The following is a 24,720-nucleotide window of genomic DNA, read 5'->3' as shown; positions in this document are numbered from 1 at the left end:
AGTTCAGCATTTAAAACTACATGTCAGACAACTAAACAAAGTAAGCTCTGAGTTCACATTAATCAGGTTAAAATGGTTAAGGCCTTTTAGTATTTGTGGTCTCAGATTAAAGGATTATTTTTTCAAGATGTAACAGCCTGTATCCCTCAATCTGATAGAATTTCAAGCCAAAGTTAAAGCTCACTGTGTAACTTGTACATCCATGCGCTAAGCCAGCACTTCCATATGTTTTCTGTTCTTAACAAACATCAGAAATGAATAGGAAACATAAGAACAGAGAATGCTAGCATCAGTTATTGCCACAAATGCCCAAGACGTTACTGAGATCCTAAGAGTCATTTTGAAAAGACTGAACTGTATACTGTCAGGCAGCAAATCTTAGTAAACACCCACTGTGACTCTACAGATGGATTTCACAGTACTGTAAACTGCTGGAGTAAGCAGAAAGCTGCCAAATCTACTACAGAATTATTGGTCTAGAGAGAAAGGAGGGGGAGGAGAAACTAGCCTACCACAGAGCTGTTAAACTAGCATATTCATAAACTGCAACGGTGATTTGTTCACTCTCTGTTACTTTAAAAGGTCACCTTCCAAAATCAGACCAAAATGGTTTTACTCCAACTGAGCCTGCAAAAAAGCTGAGAGGGGTGTGGGCAGCAATACAAGGCTAGTGGCATTTAGTAGGAGAAAGTAACAGCACTAATTCTGAAATTTCTGCATTTAGACTTCCCCTTCATATCTTCAGTAAAGAGCTTTTCAACTCCTGCATTTCAATCAATAACTGAGTGACCAGATTAATCTTTCACTATTACTATTACTTTCAGTAATTCAGTGTGTGCTGGACTGTTGACACACCAAAATCAGAAGCAGAGCAGGTAAATTAACTTTGGTGCAACGTACAGCTAACACAGCCAACCATATCCTGAAAGAATCTGCCAAGTTGTTGGGTGCACAACTCCTGGATCTCCAGTAATAAAATCTTAACTTTTGTTGGTTGTTTTTTTTTTTTTTGCTATTATTATTACAATACAGTTTCTGATATAGGCAAAACATAAAATTTCACACATGAAAAATATACAGGAAGTTTTACAATTACTTTTCCTCCTGACATTTCAGGATTATTTTTATAGTATTAGACTTTGTTATTTATTTATTTTAAAAATAAGCAAATTTTCTGCTTAACTACAGAATCCATGCAGAATCTTCATCATACTGCTGAAGAAATTCCACTGGATTTTGGATTCTGTTTCAATTTTCTCAAAGAATCAGAAAAATGAAGCATTTGCGAAACTATCTTTTCTTCCACCTCTCTAAACTGAGCTTTCAAGTTGGTGTATCGAACTTGTGCAAAATACTGGTTTAGCTGGAATTCTACTGCCACTCTGGAGTGGAATTTAAAGTGTGGATTCACCATCTTCTTGTATTCACAAAAAAAGTTTAAAAAGCAAAGTAAAGAAGACCTGTTTTAATTCTATTAAAGGCAACAAATGTTAGAAGTAACATAGAATACCACAATCACTCATGTTCTAAAAAGAAGTTCTCAATTGATTCTTGTATCAGTGCTTTCTACTGCTCTCTGGACAGTTAAGTTATGAGAGAAAAATATTTATTCAAAGAAGAAAAACAAACAATGTAAAAAAATACGTTAGATTTTTTTTTGTTTGTTTTAAAAACAAGATTAAAACAGATCTTCTAGCAAATTACATACTAGTTTGCCACAAAACATTTTATTTAATTACTACTGCTTTTACTTAGTAGTGACTTGGACCCTGGTATTTGCTTCAAAATTATACATCTCATTATTACATTTCAATTGTTCTCAATAGCACAGTTAGACATGTCCAGGAGAGACAAGTAAAGACATCAACTGAAAATCAGTTGTAATTACACATATAGTTAGTAGTTTGTTTGCCAGTTTTGATATAAAGATTAGTTATAACAATTCTACTTAAAATATCCTTCAGGATAACTTACATTTTCTATTGTGTATTTCCAAAGCTTGTTTCAAGTCTACAGTGGCTCTTCCTAATAAAGCATCTGCTTTTAAAGTGTGATGGCTCCACACTCTAAATTCCAGCGTAGTCTGTGGAGTCACATTCCTGCATATAAAATACATTTTTAAATATATATATATATACAGATTTAAACGTATTCATTTTTCTAACTTGGAATGTTTGACTTTAATTCATTTTCTCATATTTATTGTATTTCTTGATACTAATTACGTGAAAAAAAGTTTTCATAATGTGAAGGGCAATTTTTAATTAATAAAGCACTGTAAACACTGCAATATCTATACTTGAGATCAAGCTTAAAGAACATTACTAGAAGTAGCATAAGGAATTTGGGGAGTATCAGAATCATAGAATCATAGAATCACTAAGGTTGGAAAAGACCTAAAAGATCATCCAGTCCAACCGTTAAATAATAACCTAAACTAAGCTCAACTCTCAATTATATAACAGCATATCTCGTTTCTTAAATATATATTTTCCTTATTCCTCACTATTCTAGAATTTTAAATACATTCTAACACAATTTCAAGCGAATAAAAAGATGGTAAGTAAAAGCAGTTTGTCTGTCACTGGGAAGAAAAAACACCATGCATTAGAAAAAGAAACGAAAATACAACCAATCAGCTACTTGCAAACAGGAACCCACACCACAGCTGTCAGCTTGCCATGAAAGTGCTGATAAAACATTACTTATGAATCCACAAATATATATAAAACCATAATGCACAAAAATCAGAGGGCAAAAAAATCCAATAGTGAAATTATAGTGGAAACAGAAGGGAAGCCCCAATTACAGTAATATTATTACAGACTTCAGCAATTATCTCCCCCCTGCTCAAGAAGGAAAGTTAAGAACCTATGTTAGGTCCTGGAAAGTAAGTCTCATAGAACAGTTTCCATCACAACAAGAGTGCTCCTGGCTGTGAAAAACAGAGCAGAATCCCTGTACTGCAAGAAGTCCAAGGTCACATACCTGCCAGCACTACAAAAGTGAAGGTATATCAGCATTGCTAAAAATAATGCTAAAAACTGTCCCCAGGCCCCATCATTAGAGCTAACTCTATAGGCACTTTAACACATTAGACAGCATGGATCATTTTTGCAGAAATTTATAAGGAAGAATATTTTTGTGTTTTGAATAGGCTGCCTTCTAATGGAAATCTTATTACAAGATCAGATCTAAAAATAAAATAAAATACACACAGAATACACTGCTGGTGCTCTTGCAGAACCCCTTCAGGTCAGGGGAATTTGGTAAATTGGAGAGTTCACTTATCCCAAGGAAGACTGGTCAACTGAATCAATAACACCATTCCAACAGACTTAGAAAAAGTGGACCAGAATACCTTATCTGTAAGTAACACATCCTAGGTAATACTGATGATGGAATGTCTGTCTGGCTGTACTACGTACAAATTACTTCACTTCTAACAAGTCACCAAATCCTGCCAAATCAAGCCTGTCTCCTCAACAGCAGCTCTGGTCTCTGTGGTAGCTCAGTACTAATGCTAGTTATAACTCCTGGAAATCATTGTTAGGTCCAAGACTACACCATTCAGTTTTGCAATACTGCAGAGGGTTAAATAAGCTCTACTAAACCTAAAACACCAAGAATATTGACACAGGAACCACCCTACCTGGTTCGCCACAGATCTGCAGTTACCAAATAATAGTGTTATCAAGTAAATGACTCCCCAAAACTAGGTATGCAGTGCCACTCCCCATTCTCCAGAACCAAACTAGGTTCTTGTAACTAACAAACCTGGCTATCGCACACAGGTAGGTCAGATACCGTAATGTGTACAGCACTCAGTGCCTTCTGAAAGTAGCTGTGATGTTACCAGACCCAGTGTTGTTCATGAAATAATGCTTTCTAGCCAATTACACTGTGCAAGATTTGCCAGTTCTTCACAGAGTCGTATTCAGGTATTCCTGCACCTATAGTACAGTAAACCAAATTAAGCCATTATCACATTAAGCAACTTGAATATTAGGAAAAGTTACACGGCCACTTTATAGCAACTTGTTTTGTAATCACATCCCCTCATTAGGAAGTTTAAAGGAAATGTGACCTTCCTCGTAGCCTACTCAACAAGTTGTGAATTCCTTCCTTTCAAAGTTGAGAATGACATAATTATAACTACTAAGATCTTCTAGAGGGGAATTTTAAACATGAGATGTCCACAGTGCAAATAAGTATTAAGGGCATACTGTGGACAGCAACTGTACACAGAACGCTCTCCTCCAAAAAAAAATGTATAAATACACACACACACACACGTATATACACATATATATTATTCTCATAACATCATAAACACTGAGAAAGAATTTTCATTAAACATCACCTTATGTCTGCACATAGTCAGCAAAAGCCAGAAAAAGTCATGTAGGCAGCCAAGTTCAATAAATATTTGCCTACAATGGCAGGCCAATAAATAGTACCAAATAATCAAAATAAAAGTAAAGAAATAAATCTACTTACACTGTCAGCTGTTCATCCCACTTTGGATTTGAAGAACTACTTGATTTTGCTGTTTTCTTGATTTCTCCATCTGCAGTTAATTCAGTGTAGAAAGTTGTTCCAAACCAATTCTTTTTCCGTTTCAGTTTGGCACTAGAAACTAATAAAATGCATTGCTTTATCTTCAGCACAGCACTTAGTGAAAACGAGGAAAAGTACCGTACTAGAAAAAGCGTACGGAACAGAGCACAGCAATGTTGCTCCTCATCCACTCCTACTTCTGCTGAACAGAAAGAGGTCAATCCCAGAATGGTACCTTTCATTTTCAAGAACTACTTTGTCAGGTAGTTCAAACAAAGCATAGTAAGTTCTCTTCACTGTGTAATGGCAGGATGGGTAAGACAGCACAACAATTATTTTATTTAAAAAAAAAAAATATGAAAATCATACAGTCTATTAGATTTTCTCACAATTCTTTCTCATCCAACTATTCTCTTGAACAGTAGCTAAGTATGATACCCCTGAGAGATTATCAGACATATTTTGATGTTGATTTTTTTTTTAACAGAAGCTTCATTATTTCAAATTACGCATATTTACAAAGGTACATGCAATTTAAGCCTATTTCAAAATTTCACTGCTACAAATGTTTCACTGCTATGTATGTTTCACTGCAAAACCTGAATGCAGAGCTTCATCACCTGTACCACCTGTGTGATTAACTTCTGGTTTAACACATCACTGAAAGTAAGAAATCAGCTCTCAAATTTCCCCTATTTAAAGAATTTTGCAGATGAACTTCAGGCTTCAGCTAAATCTTCAACAATTAGAAACAGCAACTGATCAAAAAAGTTCAATTTTTTTTTATTCTCCAAATCTCCGGTGAGATCCTCAGTGTTCCTGAATACAAATCTATTCTTTTGTTTCCTCACCCAGCTGACAATGTTACTGTAACAACCAACAGCAGCCTAGCTGCCAACATTTCAAATGGTACTTCAGGCACCTGCTCCAGAAAAGATGTTTGGACTCACAGCAATATGTACCTGCTGGCTACGCTTTCTTTCTTAAGCCTCCCATATGTCTCTGAGATTGCTTTCCGATTATTAACCCTTCAGAGAACCAAGCCAAAAAATCAGACAGGTTTCTGTCCATTTCAGTCTTTGAACCAGATCTCCTGAAGTCAGAGAAGTTTCAGTCAGTCAGTCAGACTGACAGTCAGTCAGAAGTTTCAGGAAAACACAAGAGTACTTATAGAGCAAAACAGAACGGGACATTAGAATGATAATTTCTGCATATATGCCCTGAATTTACAGGCTGTTTATTTAACTCAGTTTCTTACAGTTGTTCATACACTATTCATACACTACGCTATCAGTTATAGTTGATTCTGACAATTCATCATTCTATCTTTATACACAGTTTATTAGTTGTCCCACAAAGGATTCCTCATTTAATTTAACAAAATATCCACTTGGGGAAAGCCCAACAATGCATTTTTTCCTCAGATAACCCAGTCACCTTTCTACAACCCAACATGATGCATCTTTCTTTGGATATAACTTTTTTAGAGACATAGCATCTTACTGACTTTTTTCCCAAGTTTTGCTCATGATAGACTTAAATGCATTCCAGATCATATATTTTTTTCTTACTTCAGGGTTCCCAGATTCTTTCTGGATCCCTGGAAAAGTTCAGATTACGTATTATTAGTGGTAAAATAACATAATATATACATGAAGTATATATAGGCTTTTTATTATATATGCATATGAAGGCTTTTTATTGAATGGCCAGCAGATTTTGCAATCCCTTTCAGTTTTCCCACAGATTTTCCACAACACTGCACGCATTTTTACTTGCAGTTCCCCATAATTGCCAATATTTCTTGTATAATTTCAGTAATAGGTGTTTCTCTGTACAGATTATATGGCATTAATTCTTCTCTAGCACAATTCCTGTCACTACTGCTGTATTGCATCTCCATGCTTTTCTCACTTGAAGTGATCATTAAACTGTCATCCACCTCATTTCAACATTTCTACCTAGCCTCAATTCATTTATGTATGTTACAGCTATGCTCTTAATTGTATCCTTCCAGTGAATTAAAATGCCTATTATACTGATCTGTTTTTCAGATCTGCTTCAGCTTTCTTTTTTTAGAATATTTCCCCCTAAAAACCAGTGACACAAATTATCACTACTTGCCTGTCACTTGCATCTGTAACCTTCCATTACGGTTGTTACTTGTATCAGTTCTTGGAGAGGCTGTGGCCATGTCAGAAGTTTAGGCTTCAGCCTAAATTAAAAAAAAAAAAAAAAAAGAAAGAAAGAAAAAGAAAGTAAGAAAGAAAAAAGGAGACAGTTTATTAAAACATGCAATTAATTAGCAAGACACCAAGCATCACTTTGGCATGACAACTCGGTTATTCATAATACTAGTTAAAAAAAAAAAAAAAAAGCTGCAAAATTTGTCACACTTTGCCTTTGATTATGCTGTAAACAGTAATGTTTACATTTACCAATTTACCAAGCTTAGAACAACTGTTAAAGCAAAGAATAAACATACAGCAGCAGTATCAATATTCCTGTCTCTAAAAGTTATGCTTATAATCCAGATGAACTAAGCACCAACAACTTTAAGGAAACAACATCTGCAACGTATACATGCTTGAAAAACCAAGCTGTCCTAGCAGCAACATAAGCAATTTAGACAATTTGAAATCTATTCCTAGGCCTGCCATCAGCTTTTTCAACCACTGATGCCCACCTTCCTCACCTATCAAAGCAACAAGAACTTAGCAAGGACCACCCTATGCCACCATTCATCAACTAGCACACCGTGGCTCTGATGTGAGTTGGGGCACCCCCAGCACTTGAAGGGCATACCTTCAAGTGCTTGAAAGGCAGCACCAAAACTAGAAATATTATTTAACAGACAATTCTATTTGTGTCATAAAATAGACTGTCTGGATGAATGCCCTGTGTTTGCCTCTGAACATCAACTGCTAACAACAGTAATATGGAACAGTGCCATGCAAACCTATCTGACTGTACATGTGTCAGTGAAAAAAATGTTGAACACGCACCCCTGGTATGCACACTTCTATAAAATTATACGAATGCACTAATAAAATATTTTGTATATAATAAAACACACAAAAACATAAATTGAAAAGGACAAAAGAAAGAAGAAATAGAGCATTGTTATTTTTTATTAGTGATACAATAAAAAACTTCCATTGAAAATACAATTATTTCTCAGGGAGAGCAATGTGATAAAATACGCTTATATGGTGGTTGTTTTTTTTGTTTGTTTGTTTGTTTTTCTAATGTTGGTTTATCACTTTATAAAACAGTCACTTGAAGGCCTGGTTATAAACTCAATGTAACTTCAATACTTGTCTTTAACGTTCGTCATATCTGGAGAAGAAAAATCATAAAGATGCATATACCCAAATGGAAGAACACCATTGGCTATGTCATAATAATCATTTTTCATTCCCACTCATGAAACATGTTTCATGGTATATGGCTGGTCAGTTTATATCTTCCCTGGTGGCAAAAATCAGTTCTTGAAAATCAAACCAAAGTTGTTTCATTTTTCTGTTTTTGGCAAGTGGGTCAAAAACCCACTGAAAATCTTCATTTGAAAAACTTAAAATAGGTTATGAAATTGCTTCCAGTTTTAAATGTAAGAGCTTTTATGGGTGACATGTTTGCATCATTTCTGGCAACAAAATCACAAACATTTCAAAACATCTACTTTCCAAACATTCCATAGTCCAAACTTCTTTCACAAAGCAGCTACTTCCTCGCCATTAAAGAATTACCTCTACCTGGAAGGGTCACACAACCTTTTGTTGTTGTTTTTATGTATCTGCTAAAGTAGACAACTACTTCTCATAACAGAAAAGTTGAACAAATGCCCAATCATTGTTTAACAACTCTCGCCATGAGATAATCAGCAAACCTCTGCATCGTACAAAAGATCTTCATGGTCACTCCTCGTGTCACTGCAAATATTGTAAAGGCTCTGCTGTTAAGAGTTTCCTTTCATATTATTAACTGTGTCAGTCACATCCTTCAGTACTTCATGTGAACTTCTGACTCCAAACTCCTTTCTACAATAGCCTGACGCAGCAAATGAATTTCACATTTCATTTCTGCAACCTTACCTAGTTGAAAAAAACAATATCTGACAATGTAGACACTCTACCAGTGACTACATTTGCACATTATTTCTATTAAAAAAAAAAAAAAAAAGTTTCTATTAGATAAGTCATTTACTGATATGAATATATCTTTTCTGGTATATCTTTCCTTTAGTGGCTTAGTTCCTTGTACGTTTTGTTACAGAAATAGAATCTAGCAAATACAATAAATTGAGATGTTAGAAACATCTGTATGTTCATTATATGTACATCAACTCTATAACAAATCTCACACATGGTGCAATTTGTTCTAGTACTTTTTTTTCCCCTCAAATCTTCAGTAATATTTCCTATGGATTTTTTAACAGCAATTGCTGACAAAAGAACATATTTTGGTTTGTTGCCATGTTGTTTCCCATGCATTATTTCATACATTTTTACCACAGCAGAAAGAACAAGTGTCTTCCTGATGTACATAGCTTTTATCTTTTGCTATTATCTAAGAGTCTCAGAAGAGGCATCTAAAGATTTAAATTAAGTGAAAAATTCTAGAGTACATGATTGTTTATCACATGACTTTAAATAACGCAGAGAAAAGTGTAGCTGTTGACCTTCACATTTCAGATGCACAGATTTTAAATGCCTTGCTGGTCATGACAGTGCTTCATATTATTAGCTAAAATCTTCCTACGTTAGCTGATATCTTAAGGTACAATATACATTTTAGATGAGATTAATTATTAATGATTGTGAAGATACATCCATATTTCAAACAGCCTCCTTGATAATGTTGATTTTTCTTTTGCTTACTTCTCATCAGATCAGATCAGGCTGCCATTATTTTTACTTCATAATTTGGTCAACAAAAATCTCGTGCTAGGAGAAGTGTCTGTCCTGCCATGTTCTTGTTGTTTACTTGTACTCACATTATCAGTATTATCTTAAATCCGTGGTGTCTTTGGATCCATCTATTCAATCCTCCTTTTCAACTAACCGGGTACAAATGGAACTGCAATACGTGGAAAGTGAATGAAGAAGTGCAAGTGCCACTGTGAACCCCATAGTGTTGCAGAACACTCCCTTATCTCTGAATCCCTAACAATGCTACTAGAAGCAGGACCACATGACATTCCCAGTGTCAATACATATATTAAACATTACTGATGCTTAATTTCTTTCTTTTTCACTCACACAGTGCCCTCTTCCACTCCCCATCTATAATCACAAAATGGTTGAGGCTGGCAAGGACCCCTGCAGCTATCTGGTACAACTCCTGCCCAAACAGAGTACCCAGAGAAGGGTCCTCAGGACCCTACAGCTCAGGCTCACATCCAAGCAGCTTCTGAACATCTCCAAGGAAGAGACTCCACGGATTCTGGACAACCTGTATCAGTGTTCCAGCACCCATATAGCACAGCAGCGCTGCTTGGTATTTAGAGGGAGCTTTCTGTCCTCCAGTTTGTGCCCACTGCCTCCTGTCCTTGCAATGGACACCACTGAAAAGAGCCTGGCTCCATCCTCACTGCATTCTCCCTTCAGGCATTTGTGTACATTGATGAGATCCCTTAGTCTCTTCTTCTATAGGTTGAACAGTTCCAGATTTTTCAGCCTTTCCTCATAAGAGAAGTGTTCCAGTCACTTACACATCTTCATGGCATTACATTACACTGTCTCAAATACATCCTTATCTCCTTAGTACTGGCAGTTCAGAACTGGACAGTTTGCTTAACTATTCCCAGATTTCATCTTCTTCCAGCAAGGTCACATTCTTCTATGCTCCAGCATATGGACCTGGAATTCCTGACCTCTCCTTAGCATTGTATTCCCATCATTTTAGACAAAATATACATACAAACTGTAGAATTTTCTTTCCATGTTTCAATGGATCATCTTGCAAACTTCACTTCAGAGATCACTGATATGGAAGTCAATTACAGTGCAACATGTGCAATCAATTCTGTGGCAACGTAATTCAAACTCTTCTCAAGAAATCAATGTCTGCACTCTAGTCCTAATCATAAACGTAAACATTAGGTATTTTTTTGTAACTGATCAAATTAGCATCATTTTTACAGGTTTTTTCCTTGTTGCTATGGTTTTTTGAGGAACTAGTTGCTGTTTTATGCTTTTTTAAAATGTTTGCATTTTAATTCTACTCCTAGGGCGCACAAAACAAGATAAATAAATGAAAACAACAAAAGAAAAATGTGTCAAAGTCCTCGTACAGACACGGTACACTGTTCATTGTCTAACCTACTCAGGTTTCAAGTGCTGATTTATCGGCAAGGCTTACAGCCTGCTCTAACCTGAATTACTGGCTCTGCCTGCTCCTAAGCTACAAACTGAATTTGGCATACACGTGTTTACCCACATCCTTGTAACACTGAAGTGAGGATTCTCTACACAGTTTTTTATCTTTCCCCATGAGGGAAATACGATTATAATGGCTGGGAAGAAATGATTACAATGCAAGGAAGATACCAACAGAGCAAGGAGATTAAACAAAGTGAGGCTTGCTTTGGCTGTGGAAACTGCATGTTTCCATCACACACACACACAAACCCACAAAACATGACAATGCTTTAGACAGCTATTCGTTACTCTAATCCATTATTCTAATCAGTAACTATCCAAGTTCACCTTTAAACAAATCAGCCCTGGTCCAGGTGGTTCTTTCTTATGGGTAAAGAAAGAGCCCGCTCGCATTATGTTTGTAATTTTCACTCAAGATCCAAAGAAACAAATAAATGAAGGCACTCCGTTGTCTGATGCATGCAGAGTAGAAACAGTTGGACAGGACTTTCTTTGAGGTAAACAAAGCCTTCAGGAAGAAAAGTTGGCCAAGTTATATCATACAAGATGAAGATTCTTATCTAGAGATTTGAAATAGAGACACCCATTACTCTCTGAAGGCTGTTTGTGATATACGACAAATGCTGCTGCATGATCAAAGAAGAGAAGTACCAACAAAAGCTTATTCCACCAGGAAGTGTCCTGTAACAGGAAAGTTACTATGTTGAAGTAGTCACAGAAATATATATTTTTTTAAAAAAAAAAAAAACAACAAAACAATCTAACATGTAAGCATTTCAAGTAGTGATAAAAATAGTAGTAGTGATATTATGTAAGATACTGGGGATAGACTGCCTTCTACAAGGGCAGGACGTGTAAAGCATTACTGGGAGAATAAAGACAGAGCAGTCTAACAATAATTAAGACTGAAAGTAAAAGACAAAGAAAACAAAAATAAAGGTTACTGAAATAAAAGAAAACTGTTTAAAAAAAAAAACAAAAACAAAAAAAACCTCACGCTTCTCAGAGGGCAGTGATGCAGCAAAGAGAACAAGCATAAACACACACTGGATGAAACTAAGCAGGGACAGGAAAGAAGTCACATAGCAGAGGGACGAACAAATTCGCAGTAGGATGTGATTATACCACCACATTTTTAACTCATTTGAAGCGAAAGTTTTCTTGAACTTAAAAAATTCAAATTAGAAATAATCTAAATGTAAACTAAACAAGTCGCCCAATCTTGATGAAGGAGGGGAGGAGACAGAGATTGTAGGAAGTCACTGAAGCGATAACAGTGATCCAGAAGGTGTAAGAAATCTACACAATCAGAGATGAGAAAAGGAAAACACCAGAATTTTCTTGATCTTATTTGCCAGAAAACCTACATGGGAAAGAAAAATAGCTGCTGAAGATGAACAGAAAAATGCTTTAAAAAATATATTCACAGAAGTGCAAGATTTAACAACCAGTGGACAAGGTGTCCTATGGGCAGCATTTACTGCTAAACTGAGCTCCCAAATTATAGAATGATAGAATCATAAGGTTGGAAACGACCTATAAGATCATCAGTTGTTTTCTCATTACCATTGCTACCACAAGCACTAAACCATATCTCGTAGCTCCTCATCCAGACACCTCTTGAACACTGCCAGGGATGGCGACTCCACCACCTCCCTGGGCAGCCATTCCAGTGCCTGACTATTTGTTGTGATTTTTACTCAAAACAAATGCCTAGTTTGGCTACTGAATCTATTGATTAAGGCTTAAAATCATCATTGTTTTTTCTAGATATTACATGGCTCTTTGAAGGGTCATGGGAAAATAATAGTGCTGACATTAGTTACTCTTACTTGTTACAAAGTGTAAACAAGGCCATGTTATTTTTTATTATAAAATCCTACAGATTAGAAACTTTAAGAAGTTTTTAATCAGAATGATTAATAAACTACCCAACTGCAGGATTATCAATAGCTATCAGAATACAACCATGATCCATTTAAATCTGCAAACTATCACAGTATTAAAACTACCAATTTGTTCTCTACTCTTCAGCCATTTCCCTTGTGTTCTCCTGTCTCTACATATACAAACTCTTGTCTTCAGGATTGGACAGCATTGCAGGCACAGCCTCATTCCTCCTGTAGAAAGAGGTCCCAAAAGCAGGACGAGAAATGTGGATATTTTTTATTTTCCCCACCCCCTGGAGCTGTCTCTTTTGTAATAAAGGCTACACATCCTCCACCTGTCACGCTGTACTGCAGGCTCCACCATGGACAAGAACATCATTTCTTCCCACACTGCACACTCTTGAAGATTAAAGGAGCACATGTGGATCACACTAAATGGAGATTCTGATCCCTACAGCCTCCTGAAATCAGCACTCACCTAAAAAACTTTTATCTTCACAGTATCAAAAGTGCCTGTACTGTAACAGCACACAATAAAAACACCTGTTTTCAGTTTCAGGTGCTGGCAAAATCAGGAGTAGAATCTGGGGAAGGCAGAGGAGGAGCAGGGAGAGAAGGAGGGAGGAATGATGACTCCTCTCCAATAAAAATCTACAGTTGGAAGCAAGATTTTTGTTGTAAAAATAAAAATGAACAAAATCGAGAAAAGAACAAAAACAATTCTCATGTCAAATGCAAAAAAAATTCTTAACTTCCTTCCATTCAGATTTCAAAAAGAATTGAAAATAGAATTTCTATTCAATGCAAATCCGATTCGAAAATTTATTTCACCATTTATCAACAATAATAATGGCAATAATCGCCGATTTCAGGAGTATCATTAAATTTAAGTGAACACTCTCAACACCAAGACCCCTTAAGTTTGCATATATTCTCACTATGTCTCTACTAAAGCTACAGTATTTTTCTCAATTACTTATAGCAAATTAAACGCATTTCCTTCTGATTAAAAAAAAAAAAAAGCAACAACTTCACAGACGTAGCTGTATTCCTTTCAGAAAAACAGTAATTCTGTATCATTGAAAGAAAGTAAAAATTAAACATTTCCTTTTCATGTTGGTAAAATTCCACCTCAGAAACTGATTACACACAAATAGAGATCAAAGGAGGACTTTCTCCTCGCAAGAAGGATTCAACTTTTAAACCACTCTGAAAATACTGCTCACAGATTCCACCTTCTGATAAATTTCTATGATCCTTCCTGTACCCAATATATTTAAGGGCATCTCTGAGCAATAAATGTAAACATGTTAAAGTGTTTCTACAAAGATGGCAAATATCTCAAAAGAACTATAATTTACCTAATCCTAAATGTGCCATTTCCAAGCTGTACTCAGCGCACAAATCTCTCACCTTGGCTGACTAATCAAAGGCTGCACAGCGAAATATCTTGGACTAATCATTACCTCTGATCTCTCAGTCCTCATGCCCAGTGCAGCCCACAAGACAGTTTCTGAAACAACTCGTGACAAAGTTCTGCCCATGTGGAGCCTGCTCCTCTGCATATCTGGAATCACACATTCAACAGTTAGTTTTATGGCATATTTTAGACTTCCCTCCCCCTTGCTTGCCTAGTCATGTTTCACAACCTAGAAATCACTTCTCATTTTTCCTCCACCATACATGCCACTTTTCCCCATAAACACCATGACTCCTACTCCACAGATAGTATTTTCACTCTCAAGTATCTCTCCAGTGCATACCTAACTAAATTCACAACTGTTCTTTAATATTCAACTCCCAAGTTTGACATTTTTGTTTCAGATCTGGAGAATGGTCTGCATAACACACAAAAACATGTTAGCCTTTATTAAACAGAGCAGAACAGCCAATAAAAGATTATCCCAACATCTCTTGTCCTGTCTACAGCCAACACCAAAATAGTCTAAGTACTGGCACTCCCTAAATGCATAGCTTTGGTCATCAACTAAAATTGTGACATTACTTGCACTTAGGGAAATATAGAGTTTTAAAGTCCAAGTTTTACTTCCCTGAGCTCCACAAGCATGCTTGCTACTCTAAGTCATAATGGAAAGATTATGCTTATCAGTAAGGGATATCTTCCATAAATACTAACAGGCCATCTGAGAACTATTAATTTTCTGCTTGCTGTTTGTGACAAAATTCATTTGTTGTTCTTCACTTCTTAAAAACTTAAAAAATCCTTTTCCATTTAATAAGCCTCTGAATTGTCAAGATCTAGTACAGGCTAATTAAAAGGTCATCAATTCCATTCCCATTTCTGATCAAATATATATGGCAAGTAAGGATAGACTAGAGATACAGGCTAGAGACAGATGACAAGACAAAGTAATAACTTTTATTAACTAATACTATATTTGTATATGTGAGGGGGAAAAACTGACCTCCAGTGAACAGAAGCTTCAGCTAGAAACTATATCCAAGGATATCTTCAGTCAAAATACTTAATAATAAGTCTAGATTCCTTTCAATAGGGTGCCTGATTTTAAGATATGCACACATTGTTTTATAATCCTCCTTTTCACATATAACTAATTAATTTTATTAACTTTAATTAACTCCTACTTGGCATACACAAGGAAAGCAAGGTCCAAATTACACAAACAGCTCTAACCTTTGCTTTCTAATCCAACTTCTTCACTTTGAAAGGCTTACATTCTGCCAATTTAATGCAATAGACCTGTTTTAGAATGTTGCAAATTCTTCACAGAATATGTTAAATTCCTTGTCTTTTGATGTTCTGCTTTGGTCCCAATACAAATTACCAATTCCCAATCACACTACTTTTCCATCTGCTTAAGTTCAATCACATACTATTTTTACTGTGCATTATTTTTTCACTGTTTTCACCTTCACTACCTTCAACTTCCAGCCCTATGAGTAATTTTGTCTTCGAGTTTTCCACCTAAACTATCTAGTAGGTTTTTTTGTTTTGTTTGGGAGGAGAGGGAATATTTTAATAATCTATCACAGAAGCACATGAGAAAACTGTACGTTAAAAAATAAACAGTATTTAAGATTGGAATCTTAACATGACTCTAAACACGTAACATGCACATTCTCCATCAGTTTTTATGACTATGGCAGTCCAAACTTCTGTGACAATATGCACCGAAGTGATTGTTAAATTTATGAGTCCACGTGAAGATGATTTTAGCTACAGATCTGTGACACAACTGAAGGTAGAAAAAAAAAAGAAAGAAAGAAAAAAACGCACAAGACATACAAAACCATTGAATAGAGATTTTTAACAATTACCTTGGAAACTTGTAAGATGCAGTGAGCAGCATTAAGTGGTTCTTTTCTATTAAGTAGCACTTGCAAAAGCATTATAATAAGTACTAGCCGTAGCTTTCAGCGTTTAAACAGTAGGCAAAGTAGGCAACAAAATCAGATTTCCAGTGACCACTTAAAATAACACTGCTAAGAGTACTGGCTCGAATTCTCAGCACACAGGGAAAGCACACCATCACAGTACTTTTAGAACAATACTGTAATACGGCACTCATCCCTTGTTGAGCAACATATTCTGTTCTGTGGCACTTGAACTTTAAACTTCAGTCAAACAAACACTGACAGACATGCAGACCTACACTTAAAAAAAAAAAAAATGATACCAGTTGCTAAAATGGAAAACAAACAACTTTCAAGTGTTTAACACAATACGTAGAAACTTACAAAGACAAGACTCTTGCAGATGCTTTTACTACAAACTTTTACTTTTTAATGGCTTCTCTGATTCCTTGAGTATCGCTGAATTTTGAGCATATGTAGATAAAAATTAAAAAACAAGAACCCAAGACCATTACTGATTAAGAAGTAAATACAGTAAATGCAGCAGTATTCTATCACTACTTGTAGACGTTAACTATACAAACGTATCAATCCAGGAAACAAGGCAGAACAATTGTTTCAAAACATTTGTAACTGTAGGATACATTCTATTCTAATACTGAACACCGGACTCTTTTAAGTCCACTAAGGGTGATCCTAGCACTAAACATTCACCCATAAACCATACATTCACTATATGTCCTGTTTACACCAAGCCCGAGCCCAGAGTGTACTACTGGGGAGATGCCACCAGCTTCCTTACAACTGATGCTTCAACATTAGTAGAATTTCAGCTTTGGCAGTCTGCTGCTCAGAGTCCCTAAAGCCTTGACAGCAGGACAAGGCAGCAGTTCTTGGCAGCTAAAGGCTTCTCCAAAGATGCTCCAACATTTCAAATACATTGCAAATATTTTTTTATTAAGTTCCAAGTTACCAGCATTACAGCATATCTACACAGATCTGAACTGTAAAGCAAACTACCACTCTTCTTCAAACATCAGGTTAGATAAAAGCATGGAGAGCAAGCTATGCTTAAAAATATTGCATCTTCTGTAATTTTCCACGTACGTTCACTGACCACTGTTTTAGATTGCTCCTGCAGGGGGCTTAAAATTAGATGGTCATAAAGGTCCCTTCCAACTCAAACCATTGTATGATTCTATGCTGGAACTATGCATTAACTGCCATACATTGCCAGCCTCATATTCAGGTCTAAGAAAAAAAATTCAGTACAGAGGTTTACAAAACCTGCTTTTGAGAATGTTATGCAAGAGGTCTAAACAAATCACAGACTGTGATTCCACTGCACATGTCTGTCTGTTCTGTTTTGTCTTATACTGAGACTAGCAGCTCTCTGGCAGAAACCTTTTTTAGCCTGGTTTCCCAAGCAAACATCACATGTATGACTCATACTGTCCAATCACTTCTTCCCACTCTTCCTTTCACCTCCGTCCCTCTAAATGCATCTGTTCACCACCAGATCCAGTTAAATTAAACTGCAAAGTAATGCCCTCTGATACACCTGTTTTCCAGGAGCTTCAAGAAAATCAACAGCTAGGCAGAGGAAAAAGAATTTCCTGTGCTTGCTGAGCAAAGGACTGCAGCACCAACTGAAGTTATCTGCATTGCCTGACTCAAAGGCCATCACAGACACAAGTTTGACTCAATCTAAGCTGGATATTTTTACAAGTAAAAAGGTCTAGAACAGCAGAGGGAGAAAACAACCGAGGACGTAAAAAATTGTATGAAACCTAGTTTCACTGTACACAGAACAACTTATTCGATCAGATACTTAGGGCACACTGTGCTTGTGAATCACAATCACGATAATGCCATGACAAAAAACATCACAGTGCCTCCTCTGTGTATTAGTTAGGCCCACATGCACAGAGGTGAGACAACAAGAGTAAACAGCTTCCAGGTTGTTTGAATAGAACAGAAGTTACAACACACATGTCAAGAAATCAGAGAAGAGTATTTTTACCCTCATTTTAATGTTCAAGTGAATGGCCTCCACAACTGTCAGAGCACCACATACATAACAGACTGCTTATTAGGTGCCCCTGCCTATAGCAGGGGGGCTGGAACTAAATGATCCTAAAAGTGCCTTCCAACCCAAACCATTCTATGCTTCGATGATACAATTCTCCAGGTTGCCCTCCACTACGGAGAATCCTTATGGTGGAAATAAGTTACTGTATATCAGACTTGCATCAACAGAAAAGTAAAGTAATATATTAAAACATAGCCCTAAAATATTAGTCATGTTTAGAATACCTAACTGGCAAAATGAAAACTTGCCCATAGTTAAACATAGGCACTCCAATATATAATCTAGCTCTGTGTATTACAGCAATATGGAAAATGGAGAAGTACAGGCTTCAGAGTAGGCAGGCAGCCTGACAAATACCAAGAGTGCCAGGATAGCTTACAAAATCCACTCACTACAATTCATGCCTATCACCACGACCTTATTAGTCACAATAACCATGACTAGTGTAAACATGTCTATTGCAGTCACAGTAGAACTTACAAAAAAATTTCAAAGGAACATAAAATAACACTGATCAAGAGCTTTTTGTTGCTCTGTTCTGCCCTCATCATTTCTTTCCCCTTGTTTTTGTCAGGTTATAAAGAAACCATGATTAAGCAATACCCGGTACAAGAAATGCATTAATGTTGTCTCACAAAATAGATATTTCCCAGTTTCCCCTTTGTTTTGCTAAGTCAATGAAAGACAACCAGTCAATACTCAGAGAAGAGAAGAAGAGAAACAGCTTCAAGTTTAAAGGTTGAAATGGTAGACAGGATCTCTGCACATCTTTTGCCAATAAGAGTTTGATGTGCTGCACCTCTCCTCAGTAACTATCTCAAAAAATAGCTCCAAAAGGTGTAAGTAGAATTCACTCCACATTCCCACTCTTTTCTCCAGTATGCTTTTTATAACGTGCTATGCAAACATCTTTTCAGCTATCCATCTCTACATGTCCCAGTTCCCAGCACAGATCCCACTAGTCTTACCTATTACAGCCTCGTATCACTAAGCTAAGCACTGTCCCCTAGTTTTTCAGAAGCCATGCAGTCTTTAAAGTGCTGGAGGATTCAACACAGCCCTTAGTAAGGTGTTCAGGTAACAAAAACTCTTAGTTATTAAAGCAGAGCTGCCCGCTTCTGCCAATTATTTTCCAGGGTGATTCTGACATAACCCAATTCCAAAATTTAACTGCTTTAAGAACACCTGTCATCACACTAAAGCTACAAGTTTGAGAGCATGAAATTGACTCATACACAAGGCCTACCAGAAGATCCTAAAGCTTGAATTCTTAAGGGTAAGTACTGAACCACATCAATACATTCCACATCAAATTTAATTCAAAGCTACAAAAGAATCAGTGGACTATGTGAAAACAACTTCAATTTTGTAGTAAAATTGTTTCAAATATTCATTTCTACTTCGACAGAGAAAACGGAGCTCAGAAGAATGCAAAAACACTCTCAGAAGCAGAAGTACCCTTCCTGATACAAAGCAGAAAACTATGTTACAAAACCTGCAAACATTACTAGCTAATGCTGGAGGACACCACTGCCTTGAAAACTTCCACTTAGTGACTACAAACACTGCAAGGCAAAGGTCATCCAACTCAAGGAAGTCAATTTCCAAATCGTTCCTACCATTCATGTTCATTTTAGGGGAACTTCTGAAGAGAGATAGGAGAAGCAGTGGAGTGGCAAGGGAAAAGCATTGAAGCTCCTCTTTTCCAGATAGCCTAAACTTTCATACCATGGTCAACACAACCTTTTTGCTGCAAATCTTCTCAATTCATAAATGCGGATAATTAAAGTACTAAGTGATTTTCTGAGAAGCTGAGGGATCTTTGTAATAGAATTTGCACATTAACTGCTCCTTTTTCACAAACCTGTATTTCCTTAATCAGTATAGCAATTTCTGCTCTCTCAGAAAAACACGAACTTAAAGATTTTCCTAAGGACATTCTCCTATGATCAGCCCTGATTCCAGAGTCATACTCCCAGTTAGGTCCCTTGAAAGAGGCATCAAAGCCAAGCAATCAATCATGAATCACAGAATGGCCTAGATTGAAAAGGACCACAATGATCATGTAGTTTCAACACCCCTGCTATAAGCAGGTCGCCAACCACCAGACCAGGCTGCCAAGAGCCACATCCAGCCTGGCCTTGAATGCCTCCAGGGATGGGGCATTCACAACCTCCTTGGGCAGCCTGTTCCAGTGCTTCACCACGCTCTGTGTGAAAAACTTCTACTTAACACCTAACCAAACCCTCCCCTGTCTTAGTTTAAGACCATTCTCCCTTGTCCTATCACTATCTGCCCTAGTAAAGAGCCATTCCCTCTCCTGTTTATATGCTCCCTTCAAGAACTGGAAGGCCACAATGAGATCTCCCTGGAGCCTTCTCTTTTCCCAGCTGAACAAGCCCAGTTCCCTCAACCTTTCCTCACAGGAGAGGTGCTCCAGCCCTCTGATCATCTTAGTGGTCCTCCTACGGGCCCGCTCCAAGAGCTTCATGTCCTTCCTGTACTGGGGGCCCCAGACCTGGTCGCAGTACTGCAGATGGGGCCTCACAAGAGCTGAGAAGAGGGGGACAATCACCTCCCTCTCCCTGCTGGCCACCCTTTTTTTAAACGCAACCCAGAACCCAGAACAGTTGACCTTCCAGGCTGCAAACACACACTGCTGGCTCATGTCCAGCTTCTCATGCACAAGGACCTCCAAGTCCTTTTCTGCAGGGCTACTGTCAAGGAGATCTTCCTCCAGTCTTCATAAACATGTGGGATTGCCCTGATCCAAGTGCAGCACCCTGCACTTGGCCTTACTGAACCTCATTAGGTTCATATGGGCTCACTTCTCCAGCCTGTTCAGGTCCCTCTGTACAGCTTCCCAAGTCAAAAAAAAAAACTTTACAGACATAAATTTCTAATTGTAAATATACGGTGTAAAGATTCAAAGACAGCAATATATTGCCCTGAGCTACCTCACAATAGACTAAAATGTGCACGAGGTATTTCATAATACCACATAGACTTTACACCTACAGTAACAAGTTGCACACCTAAGCTGCAAGATTTTTGAAGCTGTTCTGTATTGAAACTAGTGCTTATCACTGCTGTTTCATGTGGCCTTTTTCTGGTTTTGTTTTGTTTTTTTCTAAAAAGTACCGGAAAAGAAGCTAATCAACCACACCATTGTTTGTATCAGCCATGATGCATTATCTTTCTTCCAGCCTGAAGAACATTAAGAATCCTCAGTCATTCCATAAGTCTTCATCCATAGTAGTGAGTCATTATTGTTGCCCCTTGTACTTTCTCCAGCTCTACTATATATTATTTGAGAAAAGGCTATGCATCAGAAGTGATCAAAAAAATACACAAAACATTAATTTGAGATGTTGTACGGATGTTGCACCGGTTGCACAGATAGTTACCTGTTTTACTCTCTATTCTATTCCTATACTTTCTATACCAAACTTCAGAAAATCAGCTGTTAAAGCTGGGAGAAGTGGTGTCAATCAACATCTGAAAAAAATATTCTTACCTCCTGAGACGAAAGTGCTTGAAACATAATTTTCAAGTACATAGAAAAATAGGCCCAAACAGTATGCCTTTGTAAATAAGATTTATTTCCTCTGATTTTGCTTTCTTATGGCCTTTCAAGGTTTGAAACTGAAGCAAGCTATAGATAATAGATTTACTGAACATAGGCAAGTACACCAAAATCTTCTGACAGCAGGCTGACCCAGGCAGTTGGAAAAAAAAAAAAAAAAAAAAAAAAAAAGACTGTAGTGGGCAGTCTAGAATAACAGGCAGCCTAAAATAACTTCCTCATAGGAAGTATTTAGACATAATTAGTTAATGTCCTGGACTTAATGCCTATCATCTTTTTATTGAAACAACTATTATTTAGCAACAGATACTCTCCGTGATTATATAACAATCATTTCTATATTTAAAATATCTTTATAGATGATCTAGGTGAGAGAATTCAGTGCACCCTCAGTAAGTTTGCAAATGACACTAAGTTAGGAGGTAGCGTTCAGCTGCCTGAAGGTAGCAAGGCCACTCAGAGGGATCTGGACAGCCTGGATTGCCAGGCTAAGGCAATGGGATGAAGTTGAACGATACCGGATGCCAGGTACTGCAGTTCGGTCACAACAACCCCATGCAGTGCTACATTCTTTGGGCAGAGTGGCAGGAAAACTGCACTGAGGAAAAGGATGTGGGGGTGTTTGTCAACACTTGGCTGAACATGGGTCAGCAGCACGCCCAGGAGCCAGAAAGGTCACTGACACCCAGCCTACATCAGAAATGGAGCAGGCAGCAGCACTACGGAGGTGATCACCCCCTGTGGTGAGGTCACACCTCAAGTACTGCAATCAGTTTTGGGCACCTCACTACAGGAAAGAAATTAAGGCCCTGGAGAACGTCCAGTGAAGCTGTGAAAAGTCTGGAACATGGGTCCTTTGAGGAGCAGCTGAAGGAACTGAGATTGTTTGGTCTGGAGAAGAGAAGGCTCAGGGGAGACCTTAAAGCTCTCAGCTACAACCCGAAAGGACATTGTGGCAAGGTGGGTGTTGTCATTAGTTACCTTGGAGAAGAGGCCAACAGGGAATGGCCTCAAGTTGCATCCAGGGATTTTCAGGTTGACTATTAGGAAAAATTTCTTCTAAAAAAAGTGGTGAATATTGAAACATGCTGCTCAGGGAAGTTGGTGGAGTCATCATGCTTGGAAGTGTTCAAGAAATGTGTAGATGCAGTACTTAGGGACAGGTTTAGTGGGCAATATAGGTGGAAGGTGAACTGTTACATTAGATAACCTTAGAGGCTCTTTCCAACCTTAATGACTCTATGATTTTGAATCATACATCAGTCAACCCAAATGTATCTTCTAACAATTACTTCCTGATAGACAACCCTACTCAAATTCTCAATACAAATAACCAAGAAGCACAACAGACCACCTGTGACAAGATTTAAAGCAAGAAGGTCCCCAAATAATACCAAGGTCAGACACCATACTAAAGTAATATTTAGCAGTTTCTAAATAAGCTTACAAAACTAATATAAAAATAGCATGCAAGCTAATGTATGTCATATTCCTAACACTTTCTAACACTTACATTCTAGTTCATTCCTACTCAGATGTTCTGATACAATAATCTATAACCATGTCAGGCTTTTATTACTAAATATTCTATTTACACTCCATTTTAATGAATATTCCCACCTACTCCTTCCAGCACATGCTGGGTCTCCTATGCTAACACAAAAGTGCTGATAATCATTAAGCTAGCCCATTATGACCTTCTGAAGTTCCCACTTTCATTATTCAAAAAATAATCTCAACACTTTCAGATTTTGCCAGTTAACTTTTAAATCCCTTTCCCTAACAGAAGAATATAAGTTACCATATTTTAAGCAGGTTTTCTGCCACACTACAATCTAAGCCCCCAGCTAGGTTTCCATACCATAGCATTTACAAAAAGCAGTTTCACTCACCATTTCATGGCAAACCAGTTTTGGCAGCAACTTCTTACAGGGCAAGCAGATAGGGATATTTTTATTTATTACTTTTTATTTGTAAACAACAAGCAAATTACACTGACCTTCTACCAGATTTTCAAGATTTAATTTTTTCATATCCTTGTAACTTGCATCCAGAAGTCAAAAAACACACTTTATCCAATCTATTTAGACAGAAAGCTTTCCAGAAGCCTTAATAAGGCAGTGCTCATTTTTTGACAAGATACTGTAAGACAGCAACTGAAAGTGAGAAGGAAAAAAAAGAAAAAGGAAGGGGTGGAAGAAAGGGAGTATAAAGAGAACTGAAATTTAAGGAAAAGCAGCTCCCACACTTTTATCCTGAGGGGAAAAGGGAAACATGGCAATCCTGTTGCTCTTCATTTTAGCCTTCCTCTTATGTTTTACTTTTTGACTGTTATGCTTATGCACAGATACTTTAATGTCAACGGGCACAGTAAAGAACACAAAAGTTAATTCATTATACCAGTCAGTAAAAACAAGGTCAGTAAAAATAGTAAAAAAAAAAAAAAAACAAAAACCAAGCACTGTGTTTCAAAACTGGACGTGTGTTCTTTCTTCAGCTCTGATGCCTGAGTGTATTGTGCAATTTCACAGATTAGTAACACTGTACTTCCTGTTTGCTTTCCACTATTTTAAAACTATAGCTCATTTATTTGATTTATACAGAAGTATCACTGACTACATTAAATGTACATACAGCCCAAGCTCTCTCATATCTTTCAGCCAAGTATATGAGAAATAAAGGAAAGGTTTCATCTGCTTGTTGTTGTTTGTTTTAAAGGACTGCACTGGAAATCTGCTGCTCCATTAAAATGTTTTCAGTAAAAAAAAAAAAAAAAAAAATCTTGGTTAAAAGCCCCAGAAGCTAGAAACGCGTGCAAAACATACTTTCATCATTCTCAACTATATCACAGAAGCACAGACAAGAGCTCTCTCA

The 24,720-nt window shown here is 37.2% G+C and overlaps 1 protein-coding gene across 5 annotated transcripts in view; it reads right to left on the bottom strand.

Annotated features, from left to right (window-relative positions):
- The window catches only part of WWP1 (WW domain containing E3 ubiquitin protein ligase 1), a 61,688-nt gene that overhangs the window by 31,653 nt on the left and 5,315 nt on the right, over positions 1-24,720 (bottom strand). For 3 of the 5 annotated variants that reach the window (XM_052704688.1, XM_052704686.1, XM_052704685.1), the window contains exons 2-4: positions 6,685-6,775; positions 4,501-4,639; positions 1,975-2,099 (exon numbers count right to left, since the gene is read on the bottom strand). In XM_052704688.1, coding sequence (XP_052560648.1) covers positions 1,975-2,099; positions 4,501-4,639; positions 6,685-6,754 — 334 coding nt within the window. In that variant the 5' untranslated portion in view covers positions 6,755-6,775. Of the gene's footprint in view, positions 1-1,974; positions 2,100-4,500; positions 4,640-6,684; positions 6,776-14,298; positions 14,400-24,720 lie in introns of those variants that run through there. The other 2 variants (XM_052704687.1, XM_052704689.1) reach the window with 2 other exon arrangements.

Source organism: Tympanuchus pallidicinctus, unplaced genomic scaffold (genome assembly GCF_026119805.1).
Source record: "Tympanuchus pallidicinctus isolate F22 unplaced genomic scaffold, pur_lepc_1.0 scaffold5, whole genome shotgun sequence".
NCBI lineage: Eukaryota > Metazoa > Chordata > Aves > Galliformes > Phasianidae > Tympanuchus > Tympanuchus pallidicinctus.
Note: the sequence above shows the minus strand (reverse complement) of the source record. Positions and strands in the feature narration are given on the sequence as shown.